Source organism: Cyanistes caeruleus, chromosome 10 (genome assembly GCF_971803275.1).
Source record: "Cyanistes caeruleus chromosome 10, bCyaCae1.hap1.1, whole genome shotgun sequence".
Taxonomy (NCBI): Eukaryota; Metazoa; Chordata; class Aves; order Passeriformes; family Paridae; genus Cyanistes; species Cyanistes caeruleus.
Window position 1 is genome coordinate 17,100,602 of NC_141710.1, and position 18,461 is coordinate 17,119,062.

The 18,461-nt window shown below is 41.7% G+C and overlaps 1 protein-coding gene across 15 annotated transcripts in view; it reads left to right on the top strand.

Moving 5' to 3' along the window:
- The window catches only part of MCF2L2 (MCF.2 cell line derived transforming sequence-like 2), a 162,559-nt gene that overhangs the window by 24,204 nt on the left and 119,894 nt on the right, over nt 1-18,461 (top strand). For 4 of the 15 annotated variants that reach the window (XM_023932890.2, XM_023932894.2, XM_023932895.2 and 1 more), the window contains exon 1: nt 3,615-4,407. The exons of 7 other annotated variants lie outside the window; for them this stretch is intronic. In XM_023932890.2, the coding sequence (XP_023788658.1) occupies nt 4,266-4,407 (142 nt within the window). In that variant the 5' untranslated portion in view covers nt 3,615-4,265. Of the gene's footprint in view, nt 1-3,614; nt 4,408-18,461 lie in introns of those variants that run through there. 4 more of the 15 variants (XM_023932891.2, XM_086843981.1, XM_086843986.1 and 1 more) reach the window with 1 other exon arrangement.

An 18,461-nucleotide genomic window follows, 5' to 3' on the forward strand; every position in this document is an offset into this window, starting at 1 on the left:
TGGGGTTTAAAACAATGTCTGGGATGTAGTCCTTTATTAAAAAAAGGAGGGAGAGGAAGTCCTGGTCTGCTTTTTATTAGTTGGAAGAAAATAAATGAAAGTTAATAAAAATACTAGTTTCTGTTTTCTAGCTGAACACTGGGATGGATGTTACCATTGCACCAAGAGTGCTCTAAAAAAAAAGCTTTGTGTCAAACTACTGAAATGCCTCATGGCTTATAGGATTCATGATCTGGAAAATGAGAAGGCAGAAGGAAGGCTATTGAGGTATATGCAAAATGAAAATGTGTTTCAGCATAGCTATCAAAGGTTAGTTCAAACATCAGATAAAACATCATGAAATAAGAAAATGTGAAGTTGGGGTTTCAGGGAAGAAATATAGATTATTTTCTTAGCTTCTCTGTGTATTTATAGTGGCATAGGATTTAGATTACTTATTTCTTAGATTTGTGGAATACTACATACATTGATGGGGGGAGCTTCAGGTCTTCATGAATAAATAAGATACCTTTGCTGTTGGGTTTTTATGTTTTGTAGTTTCTAAAATGTTTGTGGATAAGAGCAGTATTTTTTTTCAGTCTCTTTTACACTAAACTTTCTTAGTGGTTCTTACAAGGCTCTGATGGAAAAGTGATGCCTGTTTCCCCTCAATTGCTTTAATGACTCTGTGGGGTAAGTTGCAAACAGCAAGTGTTTTACAGTGTTTTCTACCTGCCTCATTTGCACTCTCAGCAGAAGCAGATTTCTTGTCTTCCTTCCTCTGACACATAAATGCTGTTCCTAAACTCAAATCTTGATTCTTCACAAGAAATTATGTCCCCTGGGCTCAGCATCGTTGAGATCCAACATGTTTGTTCCATGTTTTGTGCTTAACAGTGATACCAACCATCACAGCACTGCTTTTTGAGGCACAAGCATCTTGTTTCATGAGAAGAGACATGTGGCTTAAACAGATTTAACTGAGCTGACTTTAAATTTTTTGCCCTCCTCTGGCCACACAGTCATGGCAGCAAGCACTTTCCAGCAAGCATCAATTCCATGGCAAACTGGTATTTCTACTGAAACTAGGAACCAGTACAGTTCTGCAGGCTGTTTTGGATAATGGCATCTGAGGATATCTGGGTCATGGGTTGTGGGGTGGGGTTTTTTTCTTTATTTATTTTTTTTGTGTGGCTTTTTTTAATTTTTAATTTCTGATGACACTTTCTTACATTTATTTACTTGCTTATTCATTGACAGACCAACCCAGATTATGTTGCTAGGCAATGCTGGCAATCCATTACCAGGAAATATCCTCCTCCTTAGATTTTCCAAACATTTTGCTATGGTTGTTTGAAGCAGCAGGAAGGTAATACACTTCCATTCTGAATGATTATGGAGAAGACCCAGGGAAGCATGCCTACCATTTTCTGTACCTGTTTCCTGCACTACAACCTTCTGCACACAAAGAGTAGTAACTTGCTTTCAAAAAGGTACCTTTCAGCTAATGGAGGAAATTTGTGAATTCTCCATCATCCACACTGTGTATGCGTTTGGTAACATGTTACATAAAAGAATTTCTGCAAGGCAGCTCTCTGCAGCTCCTGTGCAGATACAGCCAGACCAGTGCAGAAGAGGTAATTTGTGTGGTAGGAAACAAGGTAGGTCTCAGTGCTCTTATGTCCTGTTTTCCATATGTGTCAGGAGAAGCTAGCCCAGCTTGTGAATAGGAATGCAATGAAACTTACAGTAGAGCAAGCAGATCCTTCTGTCCATCCATCCATCCATCCATCCATCCATCCATCCATCCATCCATCCATCCCAGCCCTTGCATCACAGAACTCAGTCCCTGAGGTGACCTTTATGTGCCTTGTTGCTAAATGTGTAGCAGCTGCAGTCAGCTTATTTTTCTGTCTGGAGCTGGGTGATGGCAGTGCTACCACAGGCAGCAAAGGTTTGTTTTTAGCATTGTAATAGATCAGGCTTTCCTAGGGAAAGACTGGGAAGTTATTTTAGATCATTTCCCTTTTACCTGTGCATCCAAAGCTCATACATGGAGCAGATTTCTTCTTGCATCCATTTCCAACATCAAGTCTCCCCCTTGGAATACAGCATGTCACAGATTCTCCTGTTGCAAATCCATGTGGGTACCCGTGGGAAACAGTGTTCACAAGGAAGGGTGGCAGACAGAAATGTATTTCCACAAATGCTGGATTCTCCCTCATTGTTCACCTCTGTGTGTCAGACATGAACATATTGTCAGAAAAGTTTATTTGCCAAGATATATCATGTTTGTCCGTGTAAGGAAGGACACCTTGAGCCCCTGTAATGAAAGAAAAAAGGGAGGAAATGTTTAAAGATGAAACTGCAGGGTTGTGTTTCTAGTTTTCTTTTTCCATCATGAAAGTTTTCTACAAAGTATTTCTGCCTTCTGTACCACTGCTCCCCCTATCTGTAAAATACTACTGTCACCTAGAAATTTCTCTATGGAAGCTCTAATAAATATTTTACAAATGCTAATGAATCAGGTTATTCAACTGCTCAGTACTTCAATGTTCTCACTTTGCAGGCAGGATTTTGACAAAGACAAAGAACAGGAGAGTGAGCAACTTCATGCCACATAGCAAATTTGGACGTGAGGGTAGTAAAAACTTTTACCTTTAAGAGTGGAAATGTCCTTTATAGCATCATTTCATAAAAAGAAGAGGTTTTGAGACTCAGTTCTCAAGTCTGGTAGCTGTTTGACTATATGGCCAGTTTGTGTGTGCGGGGTTAGGAAGCTTAAACCTCTCTCCCTGTGTGCCTGAGGCAGCAGAGCTGGCAGAGGAGAAGTTGCAAGTTCGTGGAATGGGAAAGAAATAGGGGTGGGTGAGTTGATTTCTGTATATTTCAGTTTACAGGCATTCAGTGCAGTCCAGCCAGTTATTCAGCATTTTAGTTATGGTACCATAGCAGGCTTTTTGCTCCTGAGCATCTTTGTCCTCTCTAGGTCATTCACTAATTTGGATTAATTAGCCTTCTGCTTTCCCACTCCATGTCCAGGGATCAGTTGTGATCTGAGCAGGCCACTAGCTGAACTCTGTATGTTCTGGCACTAGGTAAAGTGCCAACAGGTGTTAGTGACTGAGGCAGAGGAAGGCAAAGGTTCTCAGTCTGTGTGTAAAATCCTTGCAGGAAACTCATACTGTGCTCAGGTCACTGCACTTGAGCTCTGGCTGGCAGCTCAGCCCTGATTCATTGTGTTCTCATTGTATTCTTTGCACTGTCACCAGTGCTGGCCTTGTGCCTGTTATGCATCTCCTGTGCAGTCCCCTGCCAGTCCTAGGGAAAGGTCCTTTTTAATTCACTGTATCAGGATTGAGTGCTCTCTGCACTCAATTTCCCAATAACTAGTTTCTTCATATGGCTCTCTAACCAGTGGTTTGTGTTATAGTAATTGTTAAATGGGAAAAAAAGTCAGCTTAAATATCCAGCTCCTTCAGAGTGGGATTTCTAAATGTATGTTTCAAATATCTGGTTTTGGTGTCTAACTAATGGATCTAACTTCTTTGTTTAAAAAAAATTAGTTGGGGAGTTTCACAGCTAGCAGAACATGTCTGCCAGCAATATTTCCCTTGTCCTCCATTTGCTACTCTGTTCATTTCGATTAACAGATCTTATGAGCAGGGACTGTGCACAGCAGCAGAGGGCTTTTCTGTACAGTTGCAGCCTCCCAGTGCCACTGCCAGACGTGTGAGTAATTGGTTGAGCAGCTCTGCAGAGCAGTCTCCTTGCACCGTCCAAGCTGAAATGCAGAAGTAAAAAATCCATTCTCAGAGATGAAGAATCATAAAATCATAAGCCTGAAAGGGACCAAAAATCACGAAGAGAAACCTTTTCTCAAAGAAAAAAAATTTGCAAACATATCTGGCATGCTTATTAAGAGTAATTCTGTGATCTTGCAGTGTGCTTCTGGGATCTTCTCTCTTCATTGTTGCTTATAAGACAGCTTTAAATTAATGATAAGGAAGCCATTCAGGGCATGGGCTGTGCTGAGGTTCACAGCTTTCATTCTGAATGAGAGATTAAAGTAAACTGATATTGAAAGCAAGGAGGGAGAAACAAACACAGTCAGTAAGCCTGTAAAAGTCTTAGCCAATTGCAATGGTGAACATCCTGCTGGCGAGGGTGACCTTGAATGAACTAAGTGGGATAAAGTCACCAGGCTGGACTGACGGCTGAAGAATCAGGCTGGATTCCAGCAAACAGGGAGCAGATTCCTGACAAGAGTCTCCTGAGCCAGGGCAATGGCTTCTCGCTGTCGGAAATGTGGACAACAGGTACCCAGGAATCTGCCTTTCACTGCTGTCCGGATAACAGAAGGAGAAATGAAATCTTATCATGATTTTATAGGAGGATGCATTAGACTGGAGCGCATGGCAAAGAAAGGTATGTGCAGCATCTTTAAACAAAATAACATCTTGTAGTGGTAATTGCATTGCATCCCCAGGCAATTTGCAAAAAAGAGATTATATTCTTAATGCTTTCTCTGAGGAGTCAGTGATAATTAAAGGCAAATGGCTGGATTTGGGTATTAACTCAGGTGTGACTGCAGCATTTGACTTGGCTACATTTCCGGGATATTTGCAGTGATTTGACCTAAAGGAGGTTAAAATGAATGCTAGACTCATTTTGAATAAATATTTATTTCATTCGGGTGTTAGACACTGAGTTTTCTGTATAAGTCAGGAGTAGGTGTCAGTGCATGGAAAATACTTTTTAAAAATAAATGTAAAGAGCTGGAGCAGTGGGTGTCATGACCCAGCTGAGCCTGTCACCCTGTGCTTCTAAATTAATGTGTGGAAGGTCAATATCTTCCTTTCTATAAAGATTTTGGTTTGACTGTATTTAGAAAGTTGCACAATGGAGCTTCTTGTGCTCTGTGTGAGTCATCTCAGGTACAGGGCAGTATTCCACTCTCAGGGGGGTTGCTAGTATAAGGTACTAGTGCCTAACAATTTGTGCTAACTGCATGTTAACTCTGAAGAGGAGTGATGTAGTTGAAATCTAGGCTGTTGATGTCAATTCATATATCAAGATTGCTGAATCATAGAACACTTTTTCTCTATGTCATTGAGAGGAAGATTTTTTAAAGAGCCCCCTTTCATTTACCTTGTTAACTTGAATAAATACTTAGTAAACCTCAAATCCAGAAATTTATAACATGTTCACTAGTGCATGATGAAGATTGCCAAAAACATGTAATATGATAGTACTTGGAAGATAAAGTGTTTACTATGATTCAATTATCTCTTCAGCAAAGAGAGTTGTATTTGATCTGGCAAATCGAGAATATTCTGTAGAAAAAGAGGTGGACCAGAAGCAGGGCATCAGCTGCAGCCACTGCTCACAAACTGGGGTTTGCAGATGCTTTTTTTAATAGGGCTCTAACACACAATGTCAGGGTTTGAAAACTGCAAAGCCAGTCCATTGTACCTCTGCTTCTGTGGGTGATCCATCCATGCTGATCTTTGGGCTCAGTGCCTACCTATGCATTGTTGTATTTGGCTGACCTTTCAGTAACACTGATGTTTCCAGTTGCACTCTTTGTACTGAGGCATTTCGAGTTCAGTGTAGCAGGACAGAAATGTCTGGTGTCCAGTAAAAGACAGTGGAATTCATTGAAGTTCCTTCCTGAACATTTGATCAGGTTGCTTATGGCTTTGTGGGCCTGTGGACCTGATGGAGGCAGAGCTCAGGCATCTGCTGTTCTTTTTCTTCCTGTAGTAGAGAGGGGAAGAGACTGGTAAGGACTTTGCCATGGTTACTGTTCCCAGGGAAACACCTTCTCTGCCTCTCATGTTGAGAGACTACCTGGCGTAGTATTATGGGCGGAAATCCCTTGGAAAATAATTTTTTGCTAGAGAACAGAGAGCATGTCAGATCAGCCTGAGCCTCTTGTCATTTTGTGAGGCAGAAAACATCTTCACCACTTTAGTATTAAATTCTGCCAGTGAAGCTGCCAGAGGGGCAGAAGTTCAGTTGTTGCTGAGGACAAGGTGCCTTCAACTGCAGGTATTAGAGCTTGTGTGAGTTGTGAAAACACACCAGGGCAGCTCTGTGTATGGTGACAGTGTTAGAAGGGAGCTGAGGAGTGGCAATGTGGCACAGCATTTCTTAACAACACTGCCTGAGTTGTTTTCTCCTGCTCTGAACTGACTCTGACCTTGTGTTCATTGTGGGGGTGTTTTTGGCCTGTGTTTTCTTATCTGTAAAACAGGAGTGGGAATTACCTGCCTACATAAAAAGTGGATCTTGATGATGGAGTTATGACTTCATATTACTACTTTGATGATTAGACCAGTTTTCCTTAGTTGTCTGTGCTGCATAAACACACAGGCAGGAGCATTAGCTGTCCCAGAGAACTTGGATTCTGTCTGCCACACCCAGTCCTACAGGCAAAGACTCACTGACTGCCTTTTTTTCAGGCTGACTTTCTCTGAACATAGTGGCAGTGCAGGATCCCTGTGGCATGTTCTGACTTACCATCACTTTAGGAGGAGATACCCTTTCTGCAGTTTAAGGGTCAAGCTGGAGTGTTGCTAAGGTCCAATTGGCTGATGTTTACTCAAGCAAATTTACTTCAAGCACTCCAAAATGTGGAGCAATTTTCACCTTGTCCATCCCCAAGACACACATACAGACCATGCCTGTGGAGCCCTTTGAATATTCTGTGGCAATTTTATCTTGTGTATTAGATATCACAATGAGAAGATATGGAAGATTTGCAGGTGACCACAGCAGAAACAGAGGCCACATGGTTGCAGTGGCCTGGAGGTTACCTGCCTTTTATCAGCAGTACCCCACAGCAAGCAGTGTTGTGCCAAGCCATTCCAGTTCCTGTTTTCCAGTTCCAGTCTGATCTTCCACATTCCTGGATCATGCAAATTTCAAGGCTTAGGCTTCTTTTCAGGTAAAGGATAAAAATAGTGAATGCTCATAAAAAGAAAGTGCTGCTGTAAAGGGAGCAGCTGAAGGGCAGTTTCCTTATGGCCATGCGATACCTGCTTAGAGCTCCACAGCCCTGGCTCCCTGCAACAGGCTATATGAGCTGTCTACAGGCACTGAAGGGCCCTCTGGGCTCTGGTGTACAAGTGGTGCTATTTTGAATACCACTATGTGACCTTGAGACTCTGGGAGCTGCAGCTCCAAGGTGCTGGTTATAGCACAGCTATGAGAACCAAAGGGAAGGAGCCCCCAGAAAGCCAGGCAGAGATGTGGCAGGGACTCCAGTCCAGGGCTGATCATTGCTGGAGCGCCCTCAGCTCCTCACCAAACAGATACTGAGGCTGAAAGCAAAGCATAGCCTCTTGCCATGAAATACATTGCTCTTGGACAATGGCTCACGTGTTTTTTCTGCATGGACCTGACAATTTCTGTCACTCAGCTGCTGGTGAACATCTTTAATGCTTGAGGAAACCTCTTGCCAAACCAGCCCCTTTGTCCCCAAATGCTCCTAATTAGCCTGTCTTGTTGTGATGCTCAAGTCCTCCAATGAGATCATACACCTACGGGGGTTTTACATGGATGAATGATCCTGTGCTGGCTATGACTATGTCTCTGCATGCTGTGGAGCTTGGGGCTGCAGCAGATTATATATCTTTAAGGGAATAAATGTGTGGTTTTCATCTGCACTCAAGGCTGGTGGCTGCTTAAATCAGGGTAGTGAATCTGCAGACACTAAGCAGTATGCAGTTTATTATTGAGGCTTTTCAGGATTTTGCTATTACTGCAAAACCAGGCAAGAGGCTTCTTGCCAGTAGGATGGGGACCTGTCTGTTGTGCTGGCAGTGTTTCTGCTTTTGTTCTCTGTAGGAGAGAGGAATGCTGCAGTTTTGTCTGTCCAGCAATCATGGGAACTTGTTCTCAGTCTTACTGCTGTGTCTCTCTTACTGCTGGAGTTGAAAACCAATTCTTCAAATCCATATGTTCAGGGAGGAAAAGGGGCTGAAGTGCTGGACTGGTTAAGAAATTCTAGTGTTATCTCTGGAAGGAAATCCCATCTGAAATTAATTCGGGCTGAAATTTGTCGGCCTTTTTGGAGCTTCTCCACCTTTAGTAGTAAAATAAATGAGAAATACTCTCCTTTTTCAAATGACTGACTTTTTCACAAAGGTGCTGGTTACTGGAGAAAGTGACTATTTCATGTGAAGACCAAAATCTGAAGTATAAGTGGAAGGTATTTCTAAATCCCTTGAGATTTGGTCATAGAGCCTCCTTGTGCATTGCTCAAAATTGTTCTGCTTCTATTTGAATTCAGTATTTCTTCTTCTCTTTAATAAAAAATGCTACCTAGGGGACCTGGGATAACTTTTTTCAGCTGGCTCTCATTGCATATTAAATAGCTGAAATAAAATATTCTGTTTTCCACTGAGGTTTTTCTGAGAAAAGATGATTGTTCTAGATGATTTGGTTTCTTTTCACCTGTTCCCATTCATATGCAGTGTGCTCTGCTGTGGTTGAGAAATACTAAAACCCAGTTTACCTAAGCAAAAAGTCCAGACAATTATAAGAAAAATAGGGAAGGCACAGCTTGATTTTAATTTAAAAGAATTCTGAGAGAGATGTAGTACTGCAAAGATCAAGAGAACAAATCCTCAGAGGGCAAGTTATAGCAGAGACCTTGTGGGTATTTATGTTTTTCCCTTTCTCCCATGATACCAGAACAAGAAACAATTTAGCGAAATGGGAAAGCATTAAACATGGATAGACAGATTGCTATAATTGGCAATGTTTTGTTAACTTGTGGGACTTATTACCACAATATAATGGTGCAGTTTGGTTGTTTTTTTATTATCCAATTGTAGTGTAAACTGCCTGGGGAGAAGATTTCAGGGGAGAATGGTGCTAAGTATGCTGGGAGATTGGAGCGTGCCTGTGCAGAGCTCTCACCCTGGTTATGCCCACAGAACTTATTTTCCAAATTCAGACAGTTCTGCTTTTTCAAGCCCCACTTAAAGACCCAATTCTGCTGTGCTAATGTATTGACTTTTTTATACAAATTATACTGCTGCTTTATTATTTGAATCTTGCTGTAGATTAGTCTGACCAGTGAGTTTTCTAAGACATGTACTTTCTTTCTTCACCACCTGCACATTATCTACTAGAAATACTCAGGACCAAGGATAAAGGAATAATAAATAAATGCTTGGTTGAAGCAGCCCAGCTATATATAAATATTTGGACTATGCCAAGTGTCTTGTTGCACAAATTTCTGATCCTATTAGTTGATTCCAGTTTTCAAGGGGAAGAAAAATCCTCTAAGCTTTTACAACTGACAAGAATTATTGACCAAGCATTTTTTTCCCCACCTTTTTCTACTTTTTCTAAGCTGGAATATCTCAGCATCTTTTTTTCTTTTTTTTTTTCTTTTTTTTCTTTTTTTTTTTCCCCACAGAGTCAGTGCCTTGTTTATATTCAGAACCTGTGCCTATGAATCATTAAACTGGGGATTGCTCAGTTTAGGCTACTTGTCTAAACTCCTGAGTCACTACCTTGAACCAGTATGCTTCTGGGGGTGCCTCTGAACAGGTCTACAGGAGTGATGACCTGATTTTTAAATTGGGATACTGTTAATTAATAAGGTCATCATTTACTAGCATTGGGGAAAGCTGAGGTGAAATGGGAAGGCGTAAAGGGATACTGTGTTCCATTTCCCCTTGACTTTACCACTAGACTCAAAAAGTGACATCTGTCAGTGAATGGATGAAATTGGGGGCAACTTAAATTTTCAAGTCAAAACCACAATAAGAATCAAAGGCCTGTAAGTCAAGGTGGAGCTGTGAAACACAAGCCAGTTTCTTTGTTAGGCCATCTCTAGCGGAAACAGTGGATTTGCAGTTGCCTGGCATCTTTAACATAAGATTAAAGAGCTTTCTAAAATGCTGGTTTAATCCAATTTCCATGAACATCTTGTGTGTTCAACAAGTCAAACACAATGAACCTAGTGGTCCTCTCTGGTCCTGCGGTGGAAGAATCTGGGAAGATTATCTCTGAGTTAGAAGCACCTAGGTATGAGCCATTCCTTGTCATGCCTTTGGAGGCCCACACCTGCAGGTATGAACACATGAACGTGTGGAGACAGATGCTGACATGGTGCAAGTTATTTCAATGAAACTGAGAGGGTCATGTCCTTGAATACAGGTTCACTTTTTTGAAGTGAACTTAAAATTAAGTGAACTTAAATGGGTAGTAAAGTTGCTTTCCAGTAACAAAAACTGAAATATCATTATTTCCCAGTTCTAGGGGTTGTATGCTGGTGGGACAGTATTTGGATAGTACAAAATACTGTTCTGCTGAGAGAGGCACAACTGAGCACAGCCTTTTCAGCTTGACAAAGACATTTTGCCGATGCATACTGAAATTACCTGTTCTAATTACCCAAATGAAAAACATCTGATGTGTAAATTTAGCTTATGAAACGTAAAGTACTGCCCAAGGAAGAATGTAGTGTCCTGAGAGGAATTTCTTGCTGCCACTTTCATGATGAGTTCATTCCTCTCCTTATATCCTAAACCCACATTAGTTTAGTAATTTACATTCACTTGCAAAGTATCATTTAATCTTCTAACTGCGCGGCTGGATGCATCTGCAACTTCTGCAACATCTCTACACACAGGGTTAAAGTGCTCCTTAGACTGTAACCATCTGGCGCATTTATCAGCCGCTGGGACCGATGTGACACCTGTCCGTAAGGCTTTGGAACTTGTCCCTCTGAGCTCCAGGGAGCCAATCCCGGCAGGAAGGTGCCGGACGGTGCCGGGAGAGGGCAGCGCGCTACCCCACATCTGGCTGGGGAGCCAGCTGTGCACAGGCTCTGCCGCTGTCTCGGCTCCCCGGGGCTGAGCTGGGCTCGGTGGGTAACAGGGCTCTGGGCTGTCTGCTCTCCCAGGAGAGCAAAACGTGTCTGGAATGGGAGACAGATTTTGTACATTGGTTACACGTGGGCATGTTTATACTGGTACAGGCAGCAGAGAGTAACATTACACACCCACTGCAGCTGGTGAATTCACTTGTTTGGCAGGCAGTGTAGGGGAGGCTGGGAAAGGAAGTGCAGTGTGAAATCCATGCATCTTGCCACTCTCCCGATGTATCTTTATCCATCAAGTAGTGTCTCTCTGTAAAGCTACAGGTGTCATAAGCTATCAGGTGTATCTTGTACCGAGCATGGTGATGCACTGCTTAGATCTGGCATTTATTTCTAACTACATAGAAAATCCCGTTAGTTTTCTCATGCTATACTACAAGCATTGTCATAGTTTGTTTTGGTTAGCTGCTGGGAGACGGATGGAAATAGTGGGTGTATTATCCTTAAGACAGATCCACTGTCCAGTGGTTTGTCTGTACAAACAACTTTGGTCTGCTCCTCAATTTACAGCTGGGGAAAACTGACGTTGGCTGATGACCTGGATTCCTCTCCCTGTGCCTCAATTTACCTATCTATAAAATGAATGGCACTACTCTTTTTGGAGCCTGAAGACACAGAAAAAACAAGATATTACCATTGCATCCGACATCCTAGGGGACAGCTACTGTAGCCTGGGTAAAGAATGACTTGTATCTAAAGCTACTGAGCTGCTGGGGACTGTGGCAGTAAAGGGACAGTAAATTTTATGAGTTAACATTAGTTAGTGTTGCTTCCCAGTATTGCTTCAGACTGCTATAGATGTGATGTTACCTTCATTAAGCCACAAGTGTACTTCCTTTATGCATTGAAAACTTGTGTCCTGAAGTATTCACTGAACTAAATATGTAAAAGTGATTACTCCCCTGTTCAAAACCTGAGGTCATGTTTCCTACCAAATTCATAGGTCTCATGCAGTCTTCTTTTCTTTAAATAACAGCACTATGTTCTGATGAGTGGGTGTGCCTTTGGGATACTCCGAGACAGCTATTCACTGCAGCACTGCTGGTTTCCCTTGGCCCTGAGTACCCTACTATTTAAAGTTATTTTAATGAAAGCCCTTTCCATGCCTTAGTCTGAGCAAGTGAATCTTGTTGCTTGCTGGGCTGTACCTTTATGGTTTGTGCCAAGCCGTGAATGCCTCCACAGTGCCCTTTGGAGGGGCCTGAGTGGAGAGCTGTCCAGGCAGGAAGGGGCAGCTGCACCCCGGGCAGGGTTAAAGCCTGGGCACGGTGCGAGGCAGAGGTCTCTGCTGTGGTTTGTCTTGAAGCTGTTACTAAGCAATTTGTGCAGACTCCTGCAGGAGAGCGTCAGCTCTTTGGTGCACTGTTGGTTGGATCTAGGATTGCTTCCACAGAGTGCTGCCTCTCTCCATCCCTCCCCTCTGCCTCGCTGAACCGATGGCCACAGCAGGACTGCGGAGAAGCCAGGCTGCCTCAGCAGGAGGGACACGGGCTCGTGAGTGGCTCAAGGGGCTCAAGGGGATGCATCACTCTGCGGTGTCTTATGCTTTTTCTAGTGGGCATCTGAGCTGAGCTGCTGGTGAGAGCTTGGAGAAGGCTGCAGGAGGGTGGCTGAGAGCTCTCTTGGGCAGAGGTTGGCTGTGAGCAGTCCCGGAGATACACCGAGCGCTGCTGGCAGCAGTGGTGCCTGATGTGGCTCACTGTCTCCAGTGACAGTAACCAGGGAAATATTTTTGAGCTGACTGGCCTCTGTTCAGCAGTGAGCAAGCAACCAGTCCTTCAATTCCTGAGCTCAGAGATTGTGTGAATAGGCTCTAAAATGATTTTGCTGGATGCAGTAGTTCAGGTCAGAGCCAGTGGCTAGAAGTTTTCTAAGATACAGTTTCAGCTGTGAAACTGTCTGCTGGCAAGCTCTGGAGAAAGAAATGAAGTCTGCTGTACAGTCTGCTGTATCTCTTGATTAGCTCAGTGTCCAGGCATTATAGTGAACATATTTTAGCTTTGCTGTTTGCCACATGTGGGTTTTATTATTTATGATGGTCTTTAACATGACATTATGGAAATGTTCTTTTGTTCTATTCTCTGAGCAGGAATTTGCATTCTAGCAATCCAGCATTGTTGTGAAGGACAGATTTTGGGAAGAAGATGAATTAACTTTTCTCTGGCAAAAATCAGAAACTATCAAGAAGTTTTTACTACAGGGGCACTAGGCAAGAGGCTGTCCCATGCTGTTATAAATCTGGAATTATTTCTTGAATGCTGAGATTAGACTTTTGCCTTTAATGCCTTTTATTAGGGAAGTTTCAGTTTTGTGGATAATGGGATGTAGCATCTCCCCTCAGGGGGTGGTCTGTGAAATCAAGCAATATCTTGCTGAGAAAATGATGTGGTATGGTGTCTTTCTTTAGATCTTTTCTGATTATGGATAATTCATAATGTAGAGTGAAGATTTGTTAATAATTTCTTATCTAGCTCTTATAATATTACAGCAGTATAGTAAGAAGTATCTTCATAGTAGGCTGGGATATGAAGTCATCTGAATTGAACAGTGAACAGTGCTTTGGGAATTTTATATTAGTTTGTGAATTTAGCTTTTATGGGGATTATTAATGGAGAATTCCTAGATGGGTGCATAAATGTATGGTGCATTCTGACAGCAGGTAGTCATTGAAATACTTGAAGTGTGACTGTAAGTATGATTTTGTACACACAATGTATTTTTGCAGAATGTACCAATGGTAAATCAAAATGACAGTTTATCTATGCAGAAGAAAGATTTTTTTTTTAATTTACCAATCATTTTTAAGACTTCTTTAAAAACAAACAAAAAAATCTCCATCAAACAAGAACATCCAAAGACTGTTTTTGAAGAAGTGGTTAAATGGAAAAAGCTGCAAAATCTGTTTCTTCATCCAAGGAAGTGTATTCCAAAATATTTTGATATGGGCTTAGAAAGCTGACATAATGCCTAGAGGGTGCATTTCCATTTGGGAGGGCAAGATTTCAGTTTTTTATACGAGGAGCTCTACTTTCTTCCCCTTGTAAGTCAACCACAATAGACTCCTAATTTGTACTGTGCCTGCCTGTAAAAACAGGCTTAAAACTACTTATAAAGTCTGTAACTACCCCTGGAGAACAGGAAAACACAGCCTCTAAACCTGTCTTTTCAATCTGTGACCTCTCCACTCTTGTAATTTTATGTTAAAATTAGCTTCAAATTCAGTAAATGAGATTAATTGAAAAATTTAGTGATCCAAATAATTTGAGCAGCCTTCCCTGAAAGACTTATAATCAGCAGAAATATGTGCCTGCAGAGCCAGGCTCAGGTAAAGCTGTACCTCCATCATTAAGTTGCAGATAATGCCTTGTAAATATTAATCACAACTCAGTGTAATGGCAGGAGAAAACTTCAGAACAGATCTGCTGCATGATAGAAAATCACATCAGGCACCAGTTCAGCTTCTGGCCAGGTAGACACTGGGACTCAGAGGTTTATGAGCTCTTCAGAGAAAGGCACATTTTTAACCTTTCATGGAGACTATTTGGGAAATTTTGCAAGGTAATTCCTTCCACACCATGACCTCAATCTGTCCCCCCATCAAGGGATTGGAACATGTTGCCAGTGCATCACTGACAGAGTCTTGCTCCTAACCTTGCTTCTCCAGATTTCTACTACCTTAGTGTACACAGAACTGGGTCGCTGTTTCAACTAAAAATCCACCAACTTAAACAGATACCTCCAAACATGAACATGAGTTACTTAAATATTTTAGAAGAATCTTCATCTTTGGAAGATGGTTACCAAACTGTGCTATGAAACTTGGCTTTAATGAGAAGAGAAACTGCATTTAAACAAATACTTTGTGTAGATTTTACAGCCATGCTTAGTGAAAAATTGATCTGAGAGAAAAGTTGATACCAGTCACCTATGCTTCATTTTGGCTTTTGCTCTCAGCTGACCTAAGTCTGATTCTCTCCTGGAAATGGTAGTCCTGGCTTTGCCACCCCTCACCTCTCCTATGCATTACCAGCACTTGTACCCTTCAAGCAGCTTTGCAGAGAGCTAACCCAGATCAAAGGAAATTTCACCGAGGAAACAATTGCTTCACCTTATTTACAATAACTTTATTCCTGGCTTAGTTTTCAGTTGACTCAACATGGGTTAGCAAAAAAGAGGTGGCAGGTATGTGAAGAAGAATAAGAGCAAGAATGGGATTTCCTTTCCGTTTATAGCGGATTTTTAGTTCCTCTTTAGAACAATCTGTAGCACAGCAGCTTGTATCAGTAACTGACCTTGCTGTTTGTCTGCCTGGGCTGAGAGAATAAACAAACCTTTTCAGAAAGTAAACAAGGGGCACAAATGGTGAGGAAGAAAAATAAATAGAAATGAAAAAAAGGAATCCAAGAGATTCTTTCTCTCATGTAATAACCTTGAATTTCTTTTTCATCTTCAGAAAGGGAAATGTTTTGCTTAAGGGCTTGAACGGGGAATTCTGGTGGGAGAGAATATTTTCAAATCCTTTAGCCTGCTTAAACCTTATCAGTGAAACATGCAAATTTGTTTCCTTAGTGTGTCTAACTCTTGAAATATAATCTTAGCTCTGCTAGACTTTGCTGCTGTTGGTGGCAAGCAAAGCAGACTCTGGACCTGGGAGAAGTTCTGAACTGTAAGAATGCTGCAACTTTCAAACTCTGGATTTGCCTTTTGGTACTTTTTAAGGAGCATAAAAACATATAATGTGAGGTTATCCTTGTAAGTTCTTCAAATGAAATATCAGGCCAAGAAATATCTGACCTCATGCTTAACCCTGTCTGACCCTTTTCCATCACATCACCAATCTGATTTTTCTCCAAACAATTACGAAAACTTTGAGCATAACTTTTGACAGAGCTTGTACAAAGTAGAAGTAGGCTGATGTATTCCACTATTCTAGAAAATATTATCTTTCACTCCCAGCTGTCTTCTTTCCCTGTGAATTACATATTAGGCTGTCATTAAGAAGAGATGAACTTTCCTCTGGAAATTTGTAACCCATTATTCCAAGAATAGTGGCTTCAGATAGGGGATTGAAGCCATCCTCTCCTGCAGTCAGCAGAAGGCCAGGCAGTTGTAGCCTTCAGCCACTTAGAAACAAAGACACACCAGTGTCCTGTAGTGGTTGGTGGCCTTTAGTTGTCCTTGGTGGAGCAACAGGCACTGCTGTGTCAATCTGCTTGGTGCAGTCCAGTCCCTCACTCCAGCAGGTCACCTTTCCAAAGCTATTGGAAACAATTGGTTGCCATTAGCATGTAAACTAGTTTGTGTCTGCTCAGAGAAGAAAGAACAAGAGGATATTCTTTATTGCCTTTAATCTTCTGCTGTTGGTGTAGCTCCTCCAGACCTGCTGTGGGAGCACATACAGCTGGGTGAGACACAGAATAAACAAGTATGTGTGTGTGTGTGTGTGTGTGTGTGTGTGTGTGTGTAAGCCCAAGCAGGTTTCATTTTAGAATGAGGAATTATGAAGCATAACTGAATGGCTTTCCCCTTGAGGCTCAGATAGCACAGTTGCAGTAACCCTCCCTAGAGAGCTAGAAGGAGGAGAAGCTGTGCCAGACAGATGGCTATAGTAATTGCTTTTCTTTTTCTTCCCCTTGGTAGAAAACCTTGGGAAGCAAAACTGTAAGGCCTAATTCTTCTGCATTGAAACCGGCCTCTGCTAGGAATTGAATTTATAGCAGTTTAAGAGGAGAACCAAGAGCAGATGAACTGACTTGTGTCTTTTATTTTTCTTCCTCTCTTATCACATCCGTATTCATATTCAAATTGTCCTGACAAATTCAATTAATTCAAGTAATGATGAACATACCTCAAGTATGGTATATGTAAATGTTCATCTTTGATGACCTGTGTAGAGGATTGGCATTGTTTCATGTAACACCAAACAATTAAATTTTTCTTTTTCAAATTTTAGAGTCTATGAATAACTGCCTCTTTAATAAAAAAGAAGACCCCAAGAGCAATCACACAGAAGGTGGGAAATGTCTGAGTCAAGTTTCCCAAAATAAATATGTTCCAGACACTTGGCTGGTGTATGTTTTGATAAGATCTCGAGTTGCATGCCTATACAGATTTTATCAGAGAATGGGACTGCTCTGAAGAGACCAGGAGTTGTCTGATCTCCTCTGTACCAAGGGGTACAATGAAATAAGATAATTGTCCAGTTCCTGCAGCTTTTCAGCTTCCTGAAACATTCCTCTTGACTCTGTGTAGTGTTAAAATGTGGCTATCATCAGTAAATTTCTCTGAAGTGTCTATGAACCTGAAGCTGTCAGCTCAATACCAGCTCATGTCACCCTGAAGAAGGGGTTTCTCAGCTGGAATATCAGTCCCACAGAAAAATGGTACCTTGCTTGTGTCCAGGAGGGTGAACAGCACTTCTGCTGCCTTATGTCTTGCAGTACACGCCAGAGAGGCTTCAGAGCTTCCTGACATAAAGGTAGTGAAAGATATAAATGATTAATACTCAGTGATGCTAGGCTAATGTGTAGCTTTGAAACAAACCCAGACTTGTGTCTTTTGGTTTGCCTATAAGATTTTTTTCCAGCTTTTCTTGTAGTCAAAGATTGAAAGCTTCCTCCAGCAGCCCCAGGTAATTATGTTTTCAAGGACTGGGACTTCTACTGCAAGTTCTGTGCTGTGATGGTGTTACAAATTCTCCCATGTTGGGGAGTAACTACCTTTAAGCACTGTCCTAGGGGAAGATAAAAATGGGCAAATGGGACCTTGAGTGCTGTTGGCTACAAGATGCTGACATGTCATAGCCACATGATCTGATTTGCTGTTTGGGCTCGTGAGGCACCTTCCCTTGTTTTCTCAGATTTTCTCAGTTTCCTGCTAGTTTCTTCTGCTACAATTTCTTTTCCCAGCATGCCAGTGTGTGAACTGTACTGATTTATTGAATGTGTGATTCCTAGTCACCGAATGTGTTTTGTATCACCTTTCTCATCATCTGAACATCTCCTCTTGAGTGTGGGTTTCACAGCAATCCCATGTGGTTTGTCTTGCCCAGGCAGGGGACTTGATGAGAACTAATTCACACTCTGCAGTTCTTGTTTCTTTTGCTTCATCTTATCCTTACATTGCAAAAATATTTTGAAATAAAAAGGGTATTTAGAAACCAGAAACCAAGCTATGTTTAGAGAAAGCTAATAAAGCTAAATAGGTGTTGGGTGGGTGGTGGAATTTCAGTTTTGCTCAAGAGTGGTTGATATTAATGATGTCTTCATATTGGCAAACATCAAACACAAAGTAAAGTACTGGCAGGCTTGTTACCCTAGAGGGCTGGGCAAGTCTCTGAGAGTTCAGAAGTGGTGGCTCCTTTTCTAGTAAACTTTCTGTTTCTGTCAAACCTCCTTGTGATTCTGTCATCCATTGTAGAAACCTTTTCCCTATTTTTGCAGCTGTTTGTCATAATCTTGGTCCTGGTCAAACCTGAATGTACCTAACCACCTGTGGGACTGCACAGATGTCACAATAACTTTGCACCTTCTGGATACTGAAATCAACAGTTTTTCCTTCAATGGATGATACCCCG